The sequence below is a fragment of the Carcharodon carcharias genome, chromosome 4 (assembly GCF_017639515.1).
Source record: "Carcharodon carcharias isolate sCarCar2 chromosome 4, sCarCar2.pri, whole genome shotgun sequence".
NCBI lineage: Eukaryota > Metazoa > Chordata > Chondrichthyes > Lamniformes > Lamnidae > Carcharodon > Carcharodon carcharias.
Window position 1 is genome coordinate 729,832 of NC_054470.1, and position 18,831 is coordinate 748,662.

Below are 18,831 nucleotides of genomic sequence, written 5' to 3' on the forward strand. Positions count from 1 at the left end.
CCTGACCGATTGGTAGCGGCTTTGCCAATTGGATTGTATGCTGTGCCCTCAGCTCAGGCACAGGTATTCTCCTAATCCGCACTGCAAACTGCACGGTTAGCTTGACCCATGGGGGAGACTGGTCCAAACTGGGATGATGATATTGCAAGGGGCTGTGAGTGCCTTCGGCAGTGACTACTCCATGGCCAGCTTCAGCCTGGAGATTGTACAATGTGCCCAATCGTCCAACTGTTCTGCAGTCCACTAGAATGCTTTTTTAGTTTTCAGTTTTCACCCAAGTGATTAAGATCTCTGGAGCACTTGGTGGCACTTTCATGCCTCTGCATTTCTTGAGTGGGCAGATAAGCTAAAGGTCTGTCTCCAATCATGCCAAGGTGGCTGCATCTGAACCTTGTCAATGCAGAGGAATGGTCACTTTATACAAGGCTTTCCTAATGAGTGGCTGCTTCCCTCCCCCACCACGCCCCCCTCCCCCCATCCCACACGTGCTTGTGCGCTACCTTCAACCGCAGAGCAGCCTTTGCTCCCCCCCAAAGTTGCCTCAACCATAGGGCAGCCTTTGCTCCCCCAACCCCACCAAAATCATCTCAACTGCAGGGCAGCCTTTACCCCCACTTCCACAACGCACCTCAACCTTGAAATCCAAAAGGCATCCCCCCCGAGTACTCCACAACATTACTATGCACTCACCCCTGAGGTCCCCTCAAAGTGCAGCCCACCAAGTGCATGCCTTTTATATGCTATTGTGAATCACACTGACATGGGTGGACGATCCAGCAAGGGGGTGATGAATCCGGCGGGCTAGCCTTACAATGATATGCAGATGTATTACAATGAGATTCCTGACGTCCAATTGTGGGAAATGCGGCCTGCCATCGACGGGCTGAGTGGACAATCACAAACTGGTTTCATGACATTGTGAAACTGATTTTTGGCCTTCCCACCATATGTCTGCTGACGCTGTCGAGCATGCCCGACGCCAGTGGCCACGGACGATTCTGCCCTAAATTTTAAATGTATGCTCAGTGGGGAAGAAACCCTGCTAAACATCAAGGCTGGAAAACCACACAGACTTAAGATAATTACAATTCAAAAGTTAGCTTGTGTTTAAAGTCAGGGTAAGAGGATGAAAGTCATGTGGCTTCCAAGAAATAAATAAAACGTTGGAATTAAAAGATAGCTAATTGAAATTTCTACCTGGGAACAGGCCATTTGTGTCACATTACCATGTATATGAGTGCAGCTAATTGAGAATCTTTGCTTTTGAGTTCATCTCTGCAAATTCAGCTAGGGCATAGCCAGCAGGCAAGATTTTTTTTGGAAAGCAACTAAGAGACTGTCAGATATAAAAGCAAAGAACTGCGGATGCTGAAAATCCAAAACAAGAACAGAAATACCTGGAAAAACTCAACAGGTCTGGCAGCATCAGCGGAGAAGAATACAAGTTCAGTTCTGTTGAAGGGTCACGAGGACTCGAAACGTCAACTGTGCTCTTCTCGGCCGATGCTGCCAGACCTGCTGAGTTTTTCTAGGTATTTCTGTTTTTGTTTAAGAGACTGTCAGCTTTGGATCTTATGTAGCTTGTAGCTCCTTGAAAGTCAAGAGATAAAGCCAGACTTATACATGAAGTAAAGTGAATCCTAAATCTATCTCCATCACTTAGCCTGTGATTGGGAGCTGGTATTCAGTTTAAGAAAAAGTTGAAAAGGGGAAAAACGACTGGAAGCTTTGTTTAGTTTGAAGCTCTGCAGTAATCCTCTTAATATTGGAGTTCTGGAAATAATCAGCTTGGTTGAAGTTTGAAATCATAGCAGTGGGCTATTGGAAAGCAAGGATGTTTTCTGATGTTTTAAGCCACTGCACAGGAGTCGCAGGGAGGCCTGTGCTGAGGCTGTGGAATCCAGAGTTATGAGACCAGTATTGAAATTGGAGGGCCATTTAGCCAAAAATTAATTGAAATTAATTGAAATCTTGTACCCTGGCGAATAACTGGAACGCTGAAGAGAAATCAGAGTGAATTCTGGAGAGCAGCGATATATCTTTTGGGTTGGTCCCATGTAAACCTTAGTGCAGAATTTTAGATTACACCACCAGTACGTTTCCAGGTAGGGGCCGTCACATTCTTTGGATGGCCTTCCCACCAGCCTCCCGTAAGCCCTGACCACTCTGCACTTTTGCGGTGGGAGGGGTGAGGCCTTGGCTGGCTCGCCCACCCTTGCCCCAATTGAGGCCATTAAGAGGCCAATTAAAGACCACACAAGGGCTGTTTCCCACCCAGCCTCAATCTTCGGGCTGGCAGGAGCAGTTCAGTGGCAGGGATGCCCAGAACGTGACCTTGCTCAAGCCTTGTGCAGGAAGTGGTGGGGTTGGGCGGGGGGCAAATGCCTCCATCAATAACCTCCTTTCAACATCAGGCACCCTCCCCTCCCCCCACAAGGTATGCCCATCTATAACCCCCCTGCCACCAACCTCACCACCTCCCACCCACCCCTCTTCCCCTAGGCCTCACCTCCCATCTCTACTCTGAGACCCCCAACTTACCTCGTCCTGGACTCCGGGACATAGACTCCGGGGTCTCCAGCAGTTCTTTGAGGCAAGACTTTCTCCTGAGTCAGGGGCAGAAGTCCCATCTCCAGGCAATTACATGAACATAAAAAGGCTGCACTGCAGCCAGTATTGGGCGGTGATGTGTTTTCCACCAACTCTTCGAATAGCAGGTCGAAAAATCCCGCCACCTGAAAAATCCTGGCCTTAAATGTTTCACAAGATGGGGGTAAGTGAAAAGTGGAACTGAATTTATAGCATTAGGTGTTATAAGCTATAGTGTTATGCTAATAGAGCTTAGTTTGTTTAATTCGTTTTGATATATTGTGAAGTTTGTTTCTGTGTGAAAATGTGAAATTGTGTGACGTAGTTCTGTCAGTTAATTGCTGGGTGTTCAGATTTCTTCTATAAATGGACCTTAATAGGATCATAACAAAAGAAGGTGTAATGGTTTGCATTACAGCAAACAATACTCCTGTGACTAGCCTTGAGCATCTAGGCACAGTTAATTTAGCGATGAACCCAGCAACAGTCTAGCCTAACAAACTTAAATAAAAACAAAAAAACTGCGGATGCTGGAAATCCAAAACAAAAACAGAATTACCTGGAAAAACTCAGCAGGTCTGGCAGCATCGGCGGAGAAGAAAAGAGTTCTGTCGAAGGGTCATGAGGACTCGAAACGTCAACTCTTTTCTTCTCCGCCGATGCTGCCAGACCTGCTGAGTTTTTCCAGGTAATTCTGTTTTTGTTTAACAAACTTAAATGTTTTGTTTCATTTGTACTATAGCAAAATCTATTTATATTTTCCATTGTTTCACAGGTAGATAAAAAAATAGTTCGAACTGAAATAGGAGTTCTACTTCGACTCTCCCATCCCAATATCGTAAGTTGAATTACCATATTCTTCACAATATCTAACTTGCTCATTTACTATTATCAAGGATATAACACATTTCCCCCTTCCCTTTTAAGTAAGGAACACAACAATTTATAACTTGCAGGCTCAGCATAAATATGGTATAATTTGAAACATTTGCTTTCAATGCTGACTGCTCACGATCTGATATAAAACAAACATATTTAGCTATTTTTATGCCTTTATGGTACAAACCTATTACATACATAGTAAAATTCACATTCAGATAACGCTACAGCATTTCAAGTAGATTGCCAGGGAGGGACAGTTTTCTTCTTCATCAATATGTTCGAAGCTCTTGCTGAATGCTTTCTGCTTTTTTTTTAAACAGGCATAACTCTGGTTAGATCTTTCCTTTCGCTTAAAATGTTGATGCAACATGAATTTCATGTGCTTCATTGCTAATGGGGAAAACATATTTGTACCTGAAAAGTTGCAATAATGTTTCCAACATCTACACAAAAATATTACGTAAGAACATACGAAAGAGGAATAGGCCATTTGGTCCCTTGAGCCTGCTCTGCCTGTGGCTCCACTCCACTTTCCTGCCAGACCCTATAACCCTTGACTTCCTTGTCAATCAAAAATCTGTCTAACTCAGCCTTGAATATGTTCAATGACACAGCCTCCACTGCTCGCTGGGAGAGAGAATTCCAAACACCAACGACTCTCATTGAGCTGTATAATTTTTAAAGCTTTATTTTCTAATTCTCCCGCAACTTAGAGCTTGGAAACGGCACAGACGTGTTCTGTTTTTTAAGACCCGATTTTACTTAGGGTATAAGTGATGCTTCTGGGGGCCAAGGCAGCTGTCAAACCATCCAGTCTCCTCGCTGTGTAGCGCTCTGAAGATTTCAGTTCCTGGACCTCGTTTAAATGATATCACTCAGACTCCTGCCTGAACTTGTTAGAAATGATCAGAAGATATATGGGAGACCACTGCTAGAGATTCAAGATGACATAAGTGGTAAGGGGGTGAGTCTAAAAACATTCGTGGTCAGAGGAGAACATGGAAGCACAAGGCAGTGGAGACTCAAGGTTCTTTTGTGGGATGGGAGGGGAACACCAACTTTCCAATCCTACAAAAGACCTATAAAAATTACCTATTTCAATTACCTGGGGCCTCTTCTGGCCATGTTCCTTCTTGCTGCCAGCTTTTATTGGGGGCTCTGGTGCAGCCAGTTTTCATTGCCACTGCCAGATTACAGTTGTGATTTCAGTTAAAATTGTGTCAGAGTCTGAATGATGCCAATGGAATCCAACATTTCAATATTAATGAGGCTTCTACCTATCTACTAAGGGTATCCTCAAAACTGCCAAAAACCCAACAGTTAAAATGGTGGTGGCTATGAATGAGTTGCGAATCGGGAAGTGCAGGGCCAAGATTTTGACTGCTTGATCAGGACGTGGATAGGGTTAAAATGGACCTTCTAATAACTTAAGTTTTATCATGCTAAAGTTTGTTGAAAATTCATTTGGACTAATTACATTAATAATCCACCATCTAAGTTATATATTGTTTTTGATGATAATACTTTCCTCTCTTGTTTTAATTTACGTATTGATTATTTGGTTCTACACCATGGCATTATATATTGCCACAAGAAAGGGTGGGGAAACTTTTCCCAATCCAGTCTTTATGATTTTGAAAGAAGCCACTTTGCTGTATGAGGGAGTGGACAAGTGACATTCCTGCTTATTTGCTACATCATTGTGAAGGATCTGAACACTGCTTATCATATTCCGATAGTAAGATGTAGCAAACAAAGGATTTCAAGCACAAACCCAAACCTTACTTATACCATGCTATTAGATGCATTACACCATGATCCACTGTATTTTGGTTCTATTCAGATAATAGTTGAGAATGATAAATACTGAACCTGTTATCAGTTTAATTTGTATTTATTGAAATCTTTACTAATAAAGACACAGAAAATCCTAATTAATAATTGTGGCATTTCATATATAATTTTCTTAACAATCAATTTCTTTTACAGATTAGACTGAAAGAAATATTTGAGACTCTAACAGAGATTAATTTGGTTCTGGAACTGGTCACAGGAGGAGAGCTATTTGACAGGTGTTGATTTGTTTATTTTAAAGGTAGATTAATAAGTAAATATAAAGCTGCAGTATGAGATTCAAGCAGCTTTAAACTGTCTCAGGCATTTACATACTTTTCATGAAGTTGGTTTCCTTTGTACATATCATTTGACAATGATACAGTTTATAGTTTTGTCTGTGTGTGAGTATATATACATATGGGGTAGGATTTTCTGGAAAGGTGGCGGCCCTGCCCACTGACTGAAATATCGGGGCCAAGCCCATCTCCACCAGCCAGAACTCCCAAATTGTATAAATGAAAGACTCATGGTACACCGTGTACAGCTCAGCCCTAACCAATATATTTTTCCACCACTATTAATGTCTCAACCCTACAGCAGGCAGATTGAAGAGAGAAATTCCAAGTACAGCTCACAACCAATCTGGAAAATCTTCATGCATCCAACTAAGCTTCAGAACTGTGAGATCAAATAAGGTCAGCTGTACTAAACTCCTGTGCCCAGACTATTGTTTTTTTTCATTCGTTCATGGGACATGGGCCTTGCTGGCAGCCCATTCCTAATTGCCCTTGTTCAGAGGGCATTTACGAGTCAACCACAATACTGTGGGTCTGAAGTCACATGTAGGCCAGACCAGGTAAGGACAGCAGATTTCCTTCCCTAAAGGACATTAGTGAACCAGATGGTTTTTACAACAATTAGCAACGGTTTCATGCTCATCATCAGACTTTTAATTCCAGATTTTTATTGAATTCAAATGTCACCATCTGCCATGGTGAGATTTGAACCCAAATCCCTAGAGAATCACCCTGGGTCTCTGGAAAACTAGTCAGTGACAATACCACTATGCCACCACCACCCCCTAGCATCAATTATTGCCCATTTAAGGCCCTCAATCTGCTTCGGCTACCATAATGCCCTGGGCTGTGGCAGAAGGGCAGGACTGGGAAGGCCACTATTTTAAACAACTCTGTTGTAAAAGTGGGAAGGAAGGAGGAGTGCATCATTCAGGGGGTGCCCTGTGTGCATCAGGGACACCGCTCCCATCAAATGTTACCCCTCCTTTGTGCTTCCCCTCCTGGCCTCCAAAACCTCCTGTGCACACCCTCTCTCGCCCGCCTCCCTAGGTGCCTGATCCCTCCTCGCCCTAACGGCCTGGGACTTACCTGGATCTGGTGTCCATCCTTGATCTCCATGGGTCCCACTGTAGTCCCAACAGCACCCGCTACTGAGACTGCAGAGCTTAGATGTAATCCGTTGGTAGTGGGATCGCATTAGCTCTGGCTATCGCATTCCGCTTCTGTTGTTTGGTATGCAAGTAATCCTGTGTTGTAACCTCACCAGGTTGACACCCTATTTTTTTTAGGTATTCCTGGTGCTGCTCCTGGCATGCCCTCCTGCATTCTTCATTGAGCCAGGTTGATCCCCCGGATTGATGGTAATGAGTGGTTAGAATGTAGAACTCACTTCCATAAGGAATATTTGAGGAAACTACCATAGCTGCATTTTAAAGGAATCCATATAAACATGAGGGAGAATAGAATAGGAGGTTATGCTGATAACAATAGATGAAGGGAGGAATTTATTGTGGGGCATAAACACTGACATAGACCACTTGAGATGAATGGTCTCTTTCTATGCTGTGTCATTCTATGTCATTTCATACTATGTCATTTCAGATGTTAAAAATTTATAAAGGACCTGTGTGCAAAACCTCAAAATGAGATGTTATGAGAATATTGATGTGGTAATGTGACAAATTAAGTGGGCAATTTTATCACAAACTTGCTGTGCATATTACGGTAACATTGTAAGTAAATTGACAGAAGTACCTGGCTCTATTAAAACCTAATCGATTTTTCATGAATACAAATAGACTGACATATAAATGCTCATTTGTTTTTATTCAGTAACAAACCTTACTGTACTATTTGTAGGATTGTTGAAAAGGGATATTACAGTGAAAATGATGCTGCAGGTGCTGTCAAACAAATTCTGGAGGCAGTTGCAGTAAGTTTTATTACTATCATTCACGATAATATTTGAGCTTGAATATTCTGAATTTTTGATCTTTCACTGCTTTAGACTGGAAATCTCAACCAGGATCACTTAAAACACTGTCCTATGGTGAAATACATGGTTTTCAAATTCTATACAATGCAAAATACCTAGAAGTATGTTTTTTTTCTGTTCAGTATTGGTAACGGAAAGTTGTCATTAAGGTTTCTTTACATTTATACACATGTTGCCTTTTGCTACAGTCAGATAATAAAAGGAAGTCTGCTCTTTAATGTCAAATGATAGAAAAATTAGTTTCAGTTTTTTAGTTTTCTACATTGACTATATTTTACTTATATATTTAGCACATGTATAAGTGAAAGGTAAAAGCAAAATACTGCGGATGCTGAAGATCTGAAATAAAAACAGCAAGCGCTGTAAAAACTCAGCAGGTCTGGCATCATCTATGGAGGGAGAAACAGTTAATGTTTCGAGTCCAATGTGGCTCTTCTTCCGAAGGCTAACTCTGTTTCTCTCTCCAGAGATGCTGCTAGACCTCCTCAGTTTTTCCAGTGCTTTCTGTTTTTATTATAAGTGAAAGATATTTCTCTACTTGTGATTGGTTAAAATACTTCAGCAATAATAAGCCCTCTTTTTATAATGGACACCCCTTTCTTATACAATTTAGCTATTGGGTTCCCTGCGTTTATAATAAGTTGTAAACTCATTTTACTATTTGGTTGTTCATATGTAATACATAGATTACTACTACCTATTCAAACACATTTTCAATGGCTATAAAGTTAAAATTTGTCAAATGCCCACTAATAAGTGCTGATTTAGTACATTTGTCTTTAGTTTACAAATAATTTTAAGTTAAGTTGATCATGTTAATGGGATATGTGAGCTCAGAAAAATGAGATTTAACAATCAGTTTGTGAATATATCACTTTGTATTATAGTTTTGCTCTGGAACATTATAATTGAATTTTTGAGCACCATTGGAGTTGTGTAAAACAAGAGATAGCAAATTGGTAGCTCATTTTATATCATAGAATATTGATTCATCAAATACGAATCCTTGCCTACCAACTGAACAAGTGACTTTTTGCCTATTCTTACTTACTTAGACTTAGTCCCTCTGGTCTCATGTGGAACAATGGGGAGCATAACTCTGCCACTGGCTCCAGACTACCACAATCTCTTTTGCTGTAGCCCAGGTGGTGTTACACTCTTGGAGGCCCTCCTTAAATGGAGTTTATCAGGTTTCTTTGGCTAGCTCCATCTTCTTCTATCTGGTGGTGTCCATTCTACTGCCACCCTGGTGGGGCATACATCCGGGAGGCGAAATACATGTCCTGCAACCTCTGTCGGCTCTCCAGCATGATGTCCAGCAGGCACTTCTGAACAGTCCTCTGTAGCACTTCTTTTTTGGTGATCCTGTCTCTCCAGGTGATGTTCAGGATCTTATGTAGGCATCCAACTTATGTGACATCTTTGCTGTTCTCTTCCATGTCTCTCTGGCATAGATTATGCTTGGAACTATGATGGAAATGTAGAGGCGCAGCTTCATGGCTGTGTTTGATGGCCAGACCTTTTGGAGCCACTGGAGGACCGATGTTGCTTTGCCAATTCTAGTGTGGATGTCAATCTCTACATCACCGCAACCGCCCCCCCCCACCCCGGATCTATTGTTTCCTAGGCAGGGGAAGTGGTTGATATCCTTGATGATCTGTTGCCCGATGGTGACGGGAGGGCCTTGTTGCCGTCCAGTCATTATTGTTTTGGTCTTCTTGAAGCTGATGTGTAGATCAACCGTTAGTCTCAAGACTGGTGGTCATGCCTAGGAGTGCTTGCAATTTTTTGGCTAGCAAGGCGATCTCATCTGCAAAATCCAGGCCTGTCAACTAGCCATGTTGCCACGGGACGCCAAAGTCTACACCCACCATTACCTCCCTCATGATGAAATCCATAAGCAAAAGGAAAAGGAATGGGGAGGGTATGTAGCATTGCCATACTCCTGTAATGATGTTGAAGGAGTCCGTGGTGTCTTGACGCAACAGCTGGAGTCACAGTATAAAGCTTTGAAGATGTCAAAATACCGTTCCGGGGTGCCATACTGTCTTGCAATAGATCAGAGCGACTGCTGATGGATGCTATTGAAAGCCTTCTTGAAACCAATGAAGTTGATAACAAGTGGCTTTTGATACTCTAGGCTTTGGCCTGTGACATTCCTGAGTGTAAAGATCTGCTTGCAGCATGACCTGCCACCCTGAAAACCTGCTTGTAGGGTGCTGTCTACTTCTTCTTTCAGTCTGTTTAGGAGCACCATGCTGAAGACCTTGCCAGGTACTGACAGCAGTGTTATGCCCCCCAGTTGCTGCAGTCGCTAAAGTTCCCTTTCTTTGGCAGCTTGATGATTACTCCTTGCCTCCAGTCATCCGGGACATCCTCCGTAGTCTAGATCTTATTGAAGAGACCTCTGAGCTCTGTTGTAACGGTGTTCTTACCATGTTTCAATAACTCTGCTGGTATCTCGTTGATCCCAGGTGCCTTGTTCTTCAGACTTTTGATGGCTCTTTGGACCTTTGAACAGGCAATTCTCCCAGGTTGATGTTCAGCTGCTGAGGCGTGGTATTGTCATCAAACTCTAACATGGAGCTGGGGGTGGGCTGGCTGAGGATCTCCTGAAAATTTCCCCCACCACGCCACCTGCTTCTCGTCCATCAATAGAATCTACCATTCTTGCCCTTGATTGGTACAGTAGTGTTGCTTCTTGCACCGGTCAGCTCCCGTACGATCTTGTACTGCATCTTGGAGTCATTCCAATTTGCTGCTTCTTGTGCCTCCCTGCCTTTTAACTCTATCCATCCTTGCTTGTCTCTCCTGCAGTTCTTCTTCACAGCTTTATCCTGTCTTCTGTATTTCTCATCATCTTCTCATGTTGGCTCAATGTTCTTTTTCTGGTCCCTCTTGCTCCTTGCCAGCTTTTTTTCATCAATCAACTTCCACATTGGGTCAGTGATCCATCGTTCTTTGTTGGTTCCTTTCCTCCACCTGATGGTGACTTATGCACTCGCCTTAATCCTTCTTTTGAAGATTTCCCACTGTTCCTCAATGTTGCTCGACCTCAGTAGTACTTCGAATCTGTTGGAGAGGGCCAACTGGAAACTGTCATGCCCTTGTCCTTCAGTTTCTCCATTGCAAATGGCTGTTGTGACTTTGTGCTTCAGGTGGGTGTTTCCTAACACAAGGTCCGATCCTACATCAGCACCTTGACAAGTTCTAGGGATATCCTTCATCTGCTACTGATCGTATCTAGTCAATCTTGTTCAGGGTGTTACCAACTGGAGACCTCCATGTCTTTCTATGGATGCCCTTGTGTTTGAAGAAGGTATTTCCAATGCTGAGTCCAGTGCTGTTGCAGAAGGCCAGCGGATGCTCACCGTTTCTGTTGAGCATACTTGCTGATCTATGGAACTCAATCGTACTGTTCAGTCCTTGCCAGCTTCCATTGAGTTTAGCATTTAGGTCACCGATAGTAGCTTGATATCATAGCTGGGTGCCTTATCTGCAGTTGGTGGTAGAATTCATCTTTCTCCTCCTCTGTGTCTGCCTCTGTTTGTGCATAAACCCGCATAATAGTGACTGTGATGAGCCTTGTGGGGAATATGGTGGTGATGATGCAATGGTGTTCTGGCTTCCACCCAATTAATGCTTATGCTGAGCTTCTGTTGAGTATGAAGCGTGGGCGTGGTGCCCTTCTTGCCCATAGTACAGGATTGTCGCGCCCTCACAGCTGATTTGTTCTTGGCCTGCCTACCATATCTTGCTGATGCCTAAGTTGTCAAGTCGATAGGTTCTCATTTCTCCGGGACATCCTCCCACTCTGGAAGAGTGTTTGGACGTTCCAAGTGACGATTCTGGTGATGATGTTGGCGTTGAAGATTGGGTTTGTCAAGGATCGGACTTACATTCGGCTTTCATCCAGTCCCATCATACGTATATCCTTGGATGGGCCATCCTTTCTTTGCCGGTGTTTGCCTATGCCTACTTCTTGTAGCAGTCATGGTTTTTTCATAGGGTGAGGGTGTTAGCCCCGCATCCAACCCTCCTTTTTCCACCAGGTTTGAGCTGGCTTTGGCAGAATTATTAGAGAGACAAAAATCAATAATATTTAATAACTCCCAGCAATATTTTACCTTGTTGTACAATGGTCAAGGAATTCAGTACCATTTAATAGTAATAAGGTATATTTGAGTGAAAAAAACAACTTTATTGCTTCACATCCACCAATTGGCTTTAGATCATGGGATTCAAAAGCAGATACTGCTTTTATTAAAGCTTTTATTCATTCATGGGATGTAGGTGTTGCTGTCAAGGCCCATCCCTAATTGCCCTTGAGAAGGGGGTGATGAGCTGCCTTCTTGAACCACTGCAGCCCATGTGTTTTAAGTACTGTTATGATCTCGAGGGAGACCATAAACTTTTAAAAAGAAGTTCAAACTCCTAGTTATTAACTGCCACAATATTTCACATCTTAAACAAAAACTTTTACTATACATTAATTACACAAAGCAAGTACTACTCGCTATATTTCATAAGCCCTTATTCTTTTAATCTGAAAATCTTAACAGACAACTGTTCTGTTTTTAATTCCACCAAGAAGTCCCACTATACTTTCCAGGATCTTGAATATTCTTTCACTTCACCTGGGGATCAAACCAAGGTGTACCACAGCTCTCAAGAGTTCACTTTGATTTTCCTTAGTTTTCCAGTTTGGCACTTGGATTTCCAGAGCTTTCTCTCTCTCAGTGAGGATTCCACTACTGATCTCTTCCACAAGCTTTACCAGACAGATCTGCCCATTTTAATTCCTCGTGAATTTGGAGTTTTCACGCTGAGCAAGGACCCCACCTGCAATTTCTGCTTAGTACACTTTGGCTGCTAATGGCCTCTATGCCCCTTGTTCTGGCCGCCGGCAGGTGCACAACTGCCTTCTCATGGTCTTCCAGGCTGACTACCTGTTTCTGTGAGAAAACACACAGATAAATCCAAAACAAAGGTACCTCCCCTACAATCTACCCCCATGGCAATGTAACAATGTCCCAGATAGAGATTCAAACCGGTAATTCACAATTCCCAAACCTGTCCTTTGATCTGAAAAGTAAATGGATACTTTAAGAGCTTCCCTTGTTTGCCAGTTGTATTTCAATGTTTCTTTGATCTGAGGAATTACATGAATAATTCACATCTCTAATGAAGACAGAACAATTCTCCTCAGACTTGCTGTCTTCAAGTCCCCAGCTAAATGGGCCCACCTGCCACTTTCAGGCTCTCATTCTTCTAACTCTAACCTTGTAAGTACATATGAACCATCCTTTGAATGGTGATTGTGCTACATTTGTTTACCAAGCTCTTAAACTCAGCTTTCCCCCCCATTTATTTTACATTTAACACTTCAATCCCCAACTTTTAAGTTATATTCATAAAACATATGAATCATGAAATTAGACATTTTCATAACAGTACGCCCACAGTGCTGTCAGGGAGGGAGTTCCAGGATTTGGATGCAGCAACAGTGAAGGAGCAATGATATAGTGCCAGGTAGGACGGTGGGTGACTTGGAGGGGAGCATGTTAGTGGTGGTGTTCCCATGGGCTGAATTTTTGGAGGGACCTGGAAGAAAAGTCAGTTGCAAACCGACAAAAAGGATGCTGGGCAGCCTGAACAAGCTAAGGGTTGGATTTACGTCCCTCAGTGAAAGGTAGTCCCACTCTTGAGAGCTGAAGGCCAATCTGATTGGCCTGGAGCTCTTGCAGTTACAGCAGTACCAGAAGAGAGTAGTGTGCACTGCTGGGACTGCAAGCAGTCTCACAAAATAGTGTCACGGACACCAGACAAGACGAGTCGCTTGGGGTGGGGGGGGTGGGGGGGGGGGGTGCGGGTTTGGAGGCTAGGCAAGATCACAGAGTTTTAATGGCACAGAAGGAGGCCATTCGGCCCATTGTGTCTGCACCAGCTCACCAAATGAGCATTATAATCTAGTGCCATTGCCTTGCCTTTTCCCTGTACCCCTGAACATTGCTTCTATTCAAATAATCGTCTAATGCCCTCTTGAATGCCTCAATTGAACCTGCCTCCACCATGCTTCCAGGCAGTGCATTCCAGACCCAAACTATTTGTGTATGAAAAAGTTTTCTCTCACGTCACATTTGCTTCTTTTGCAAATCACTTTATATCTGTGTCCCCTCGTTCTCGATCCTTTTAGAGCGGGAACAGCTTCTCCCTATCTACTCTGTCCAGACCCCTCATGATTTTGAACATCTCTATCAAATCTCCCCATAGCCTTCTTCTCTTCAAGGAGAACAGTCCCAACCTCTCCAACCTATTCTCTTGGTTGAAGTTTATCATCCCTGGAACCATTCTCTTAAACTTCTTCGGCACACTCCAATGTGTTCACATTCTTCCTGTAGTGTGGCGCCCAGAACTGTATGCAATACACCAGCTGAGGTCTAACAAGTGTCTTATATAAATTCAGCATAACCTCCCTGCTCTTATACTCTATGCTCCTATTAATAAAACCCAGGATACTACATGCTTTATTAACTACTCTCTCGACCTGTCCTGTCACCTACAATGATCTATGCACATATACACCCAAGTCTTTCTGTTCCTGTGCCTCCTTCAAAATTTTGCTACTTATTTTATATTATCTGTCCATGCTCTTCCTACCAAAATGCATCACCTCACACTTCTCCACATTGAACTTCATCTGCCACCCATCTGTCCACTCCGCCACCTTATCTATGTCCTTTTGAAGTTCCACACTGTACTCCTCACAGTTCACAACACTCCCAAGCTTCAAATCATTCGCAAACTTTGAAATTATCCCCGACACACCAAGACCTAGATCATTAATATATATCAGGAAAAGCAAGGGTCCTAATATTAACCCCTGGGGAACTCCACGACAACCCTTCCTCCAGCCCAAAAAATATATCATTACTCTCTGTTTCCTATTTTTCAGCCAATTTTGTATCCAAGTTCCTACTGTCCCTTTTATTCCGTGAGCAATAACTTTTCTCACGAGTCCGTTGTATGGCACTACATCAAATGCCTTTTGAAAGTCCACGTACACCACATCAACAGCATTTCCTTCAGTGACCTTTTCAGTTACCTCTTCAAAAAGCTCCAGCAAGTTAGTTAAATTCAATTTCTCCTGACTAACTACCCTTTACTCCTACTCTCTGCTTTCTTGAAAGCAGCATTCTGCCATTTGTCCCCTGACTCTGTGGTGTCTGACCTCATTAATTAGTTATTAAAGCGTAGCTTATCGAAGGCCTTTTGAAAATCCAGATAAATTACATCTACAACATTATCACTGTCTACTATCTCTGTTACTTCTTCAAAAAATTCAATGCGATAGGTCAAGCAAGATTTTCCCTTTTGAAATCCATGCTGACTATTCGTTATATTTTTCTTTTCTAGATGTTCTTCTGTTCCCTTCTTTATTAAGGATTCCATTATTTTTCCTACCATCTGTAATACCCTGGGCATGTTCTGTCCCCTTCTTAAATATAGGAATTACAATCGCTGTCCCCCAGTCTTCTGGCACTATAATTTTCTAATGAACTATTAAATATGTGCTGTAATGCCCCTACCTCCCTTTCCTAGATTGTTTTAAAATGTGTTGATGCTCTCCATCTGCACCAGGGGTTTTATCCACTTTGAGTTTGACTAGTTTATTCAATATCCATTTTTTGTTTTCAATGTACTTATCTCATTTATCATCTCATCACTCAATGTCATGTCTATCTGTTCTATCTCCCTTGTAGATACCAAAGCAAAATAATTTAATATTCCTGTCACCTGTCTGTCATTACCTGTCTTATCTGTATTCTCCTGTCTATCACTTAATGGCCCTATTCCCATACCTATATTGATGTGTCTGTAAAATAATTTACTATCTTGTTTTGTGTTCCTTGAAGATTTGATTTCATACGATTAGATTTTACGGGCACTCAGCGGCGGGTTTGCAGTTGGGGGTGGCCTGTGATATGCCATAGGTGCTGTGCCTACCGCCTACCTGCCCTTGCCGCAATTTTACCAATGGCAGCAGAGGTATTGGGAGCCTGCCCTACCTGAGGGCCAATTGAGGCCGTTAAACAGCCATTTAATGTCCACTTAAGAACCTCATCCTATCACCATTGGTTTTTAACCAGCAGTGGGAGAGGCCCACTAGCGTCAGTTATTCCCTGCATGGACTGATGGTAGACAAGAGGGGGGGGACCAATGGAGGCACCGCGCCCCCCCCAGGACTTCCCCCCTCTCCTGGTTCCCCGTCCCCATGGACCTGTTTACTCCGGGCCTCATACCACCTTGCCTGGTGCCGGTGATACCCTCCCAACCCACTTAACTTTCACTGCTACTCCAGCTCCATGGCACTGGGGCCTGTTGTAGTTCCACCAGTGGCTACCATTTCCATTAGCACTGCTGGGACTGGAGAGCTGCTGGCCATTTGATTGGCTGGAAGCTCCCTGAGGCAGCCCTTTCCGTTCAAATGGGCTGGAAGTCGCGTTGGGGGCAGTTTAACCTCAGACCTTATTGACATGGGTGCAGGGGCTCCAATGGCCCATTAAATCCAGCCCATAGTTCCTCTTTGCTTTCCTAATTTTTTGGATTTATCTTCTAATCTCTTTGTATTCTCTCATGTCACACACTCCTCTGCTGTCTGTGTACTCAATGTAATCCCTCTTTCCTAGCCCTCAGTTGTTCCCTTTGCTCTTTATCCATCCAAGGAGTTTCACGAGTGTTTTGCTTGTTCTTTTGCGGAATTTATTTTTCCTGCACTTAGTTGAGCACTGTTTTATATGTTTCTCATAGTTGTTCTACATTGGTATTTGCCAGTTTGGTTGGCCATTTTATATACCCAATTTCTATTCTCAGCCCATCAAAATTAGCTTTTCTCCAATCTCTTAACCAGGTTTTCATCATACTTATGTCCGTATCTACTATAATCTTCATGCATATTATATGATGGTCACTATTGTCTAGATGTTCCCCTGTTTTTACTTCTCTTATCTGTTTTTGGTTGATTCCCCATTACTAGTTCCTAAAGAGAATCTCCCTTTGTTCGACTATTTGGATGTTGGGTTGAGAAGGAATCCGGTATACATTGTAGGAACTCCATTTCTTGATCCCTTTTACCTACCTCTTCTGTCCAGTTATTATTGGCATAAGGCTAAAGTCTAAATTAAGGTTACTGTGCATGTATGTAAATGTGTGGACCATGGTAAATAAGGTTTTGGACTGTAGGTATTGATAGCCACATGGAAATATGACGTTGTGACATTGTGGGAGACCTCACTCAAAGAAGGGCAAGACAAGTACTAAATACTCCTAGATATCAGGAAAAGGAAGAAAAGTGGGAGGAGCAATATTGATCAAGGAAAGCATTGCAGTGCTGGAAAGAGAGAATGACCCAGATGAGTCAAGGGCAGAATCTATTTGGCTAGAGCTAAGAAGCAATAAAGGCGCTATTACATTGCTCAGTACATTCTACAGGCCATCAAATAGTAGGAAAAATGTAGAGCAACAAATTTGCAAGGACGTTACAAAGAAATGCAAGAATTATAGAGTAGTTATAATGGAGGACTTTAATTATGCTAATATGGACTGGGATAGGAATAGTGTAAAGGGAAGAGAAGATCAAGAGTTCTTAGAGTTCAGAACAATTTTCTACATCAGTATGGGCTGAAAGAAGCCCACCCTGCAGCCATAACGCATTGCCGGCAGACTAAACAAGCAGAGAGTGGGATTTACGCAACTCAGTCCCGGCAGCGGCAAAGCTCAGTAGTGGCTGCTGCTAGGACTTCAAGGAGGCCCACAGAAGAAGAAGATGGATCCCGGAGAGAGGAAAGTCAAGGCTATTGGACAGGGAGGAATCAGGGCGCCCAGGGGAGGGTGAGAAGGGTTGTGGGGGTGGGTTTTGGAGGGCAGGGAGGAACAACATCATGGGGGAATACCCCCGATGCGCACAGGGCAACCTCCTCATCGAAGGAAGTGCCCCTCCTCCCACCTTCCTTCCTGCCTTTTAAGCAGTTTCCTTAAAAAACAGCCTGCCCACTTATGTCTATCTGCCAATGCCAACCATTTTATGACATAGTTCGAGCATGCGCGCAAGTGTGCGCAATGAAAGCTACCTGAGGCACAGAGCTACCTTAGGGAGCTGAAGATTTTAAAAATTAGAAATAAAGACTTTCAAAATGTTAAAAAACGTGTCCCCTCATGTGACTTTGTCATTTATTGGTACTTTAATGGCCTTAATAGGTCTGTTAATTGTCAGCAGGCACGCTGCCGACTCCCATGCGTGCCCACCGACTGAAAAATTGCGTCATTTTATGTTCATTCGGGTCAGGCATGCACCCGCCCAACAAGTAAAAAATTCCAGCCATAGGCCCAGAACTTTCATTCCCTGAGAAGTACCCCAAAGGATGCGCTGTGGGACTCTCCCAGAAGTCCCCAAGCAAGGAATTCCCCATGGGAAATGCTCGGGATGTTCAAACTTCAAATGGGCAATCACCCTGCATTGGGAATCATTCAATACCCAGATGTAAATCAGAGACTTTGGGTGGTTCCGACTCTCTTAGCGGAATAGCTACCCAGGAAAAGTTAGAGGAATTAAAACCACATCTAACTCTTGGGTAACTATAGTACTTACCCCCGATGACCCCCCCCCCCCCCCCCACCCCTCCACTGGACCTCCCAACTACATGCCCACCTCCCAACTACCACTGGCTACTCCCACACTACCCTCCAACGACCTTCTGAACCCCCCCGACTAACTTCCAGATCCCCTGACTACATTCCCACCCCCTGACTACCCTCCCAACTCCCCGACTACCTTCCTGACCTCCCCGGACTACCTTCCCAACCCCCTGACTACTCCCCACTCCCCCAACCATCGTCCTGACTACCCCTCCACTCCCCCCGACTACAACCCAACCCCCCGACCCATCCTACTCTTCTGACCCATCCTACCTCCCTTCCCCTCCCCATCCTAACACCCTCTCCCAATCCTATCCCCCTCACCGACCCATCCTAACCTTCTCCTTCCATCCTACCCTGTCCTTTCCTATCCCCCTGTAGCCCCATCCTACCCCTCCCCACTTCCTGATCCATCCTACTGCCCCCCCATCCCCCAACCACCACCCTACCAACTTACTTTAAGCACTTACCATCTCTCTAGCTTCTTACAGTGGCTTCATCCTTTAAACCTACCTGCTTTACAGCAGCTAGTGCTGC

General features: G+C 43.6%; 1 protein-coding gene across 1 annotated transcript in view; it reads left to right on the forward strand.

Annotated features, from left to right (window-relative positions):
* The window catches only part of camk4 (calcium/calmodulin-dependent protein kinase IV), a 300,351-nt gene that overhangs the window by 127,213 nt on the left and 154,307 nt on the right, over positions 1-18,831 (forward strand). The window contains exons 3-5 of the mRNA XM_041186348.1: positions 3,365-3,427; positions 5,461-5,543; positions 7,464-7,536. Coding sequence (XP_041042282.1) covers positions 3,365-3,427; positions 5,461-5,543; positions 7,464-7,536 — 219 coding nt within the window. The remainder of the gene's footprint in view (positions 1-3,364; positions 3,428-5,460; positions 5,544-7,463; positions 7,537-18,831) is intronic.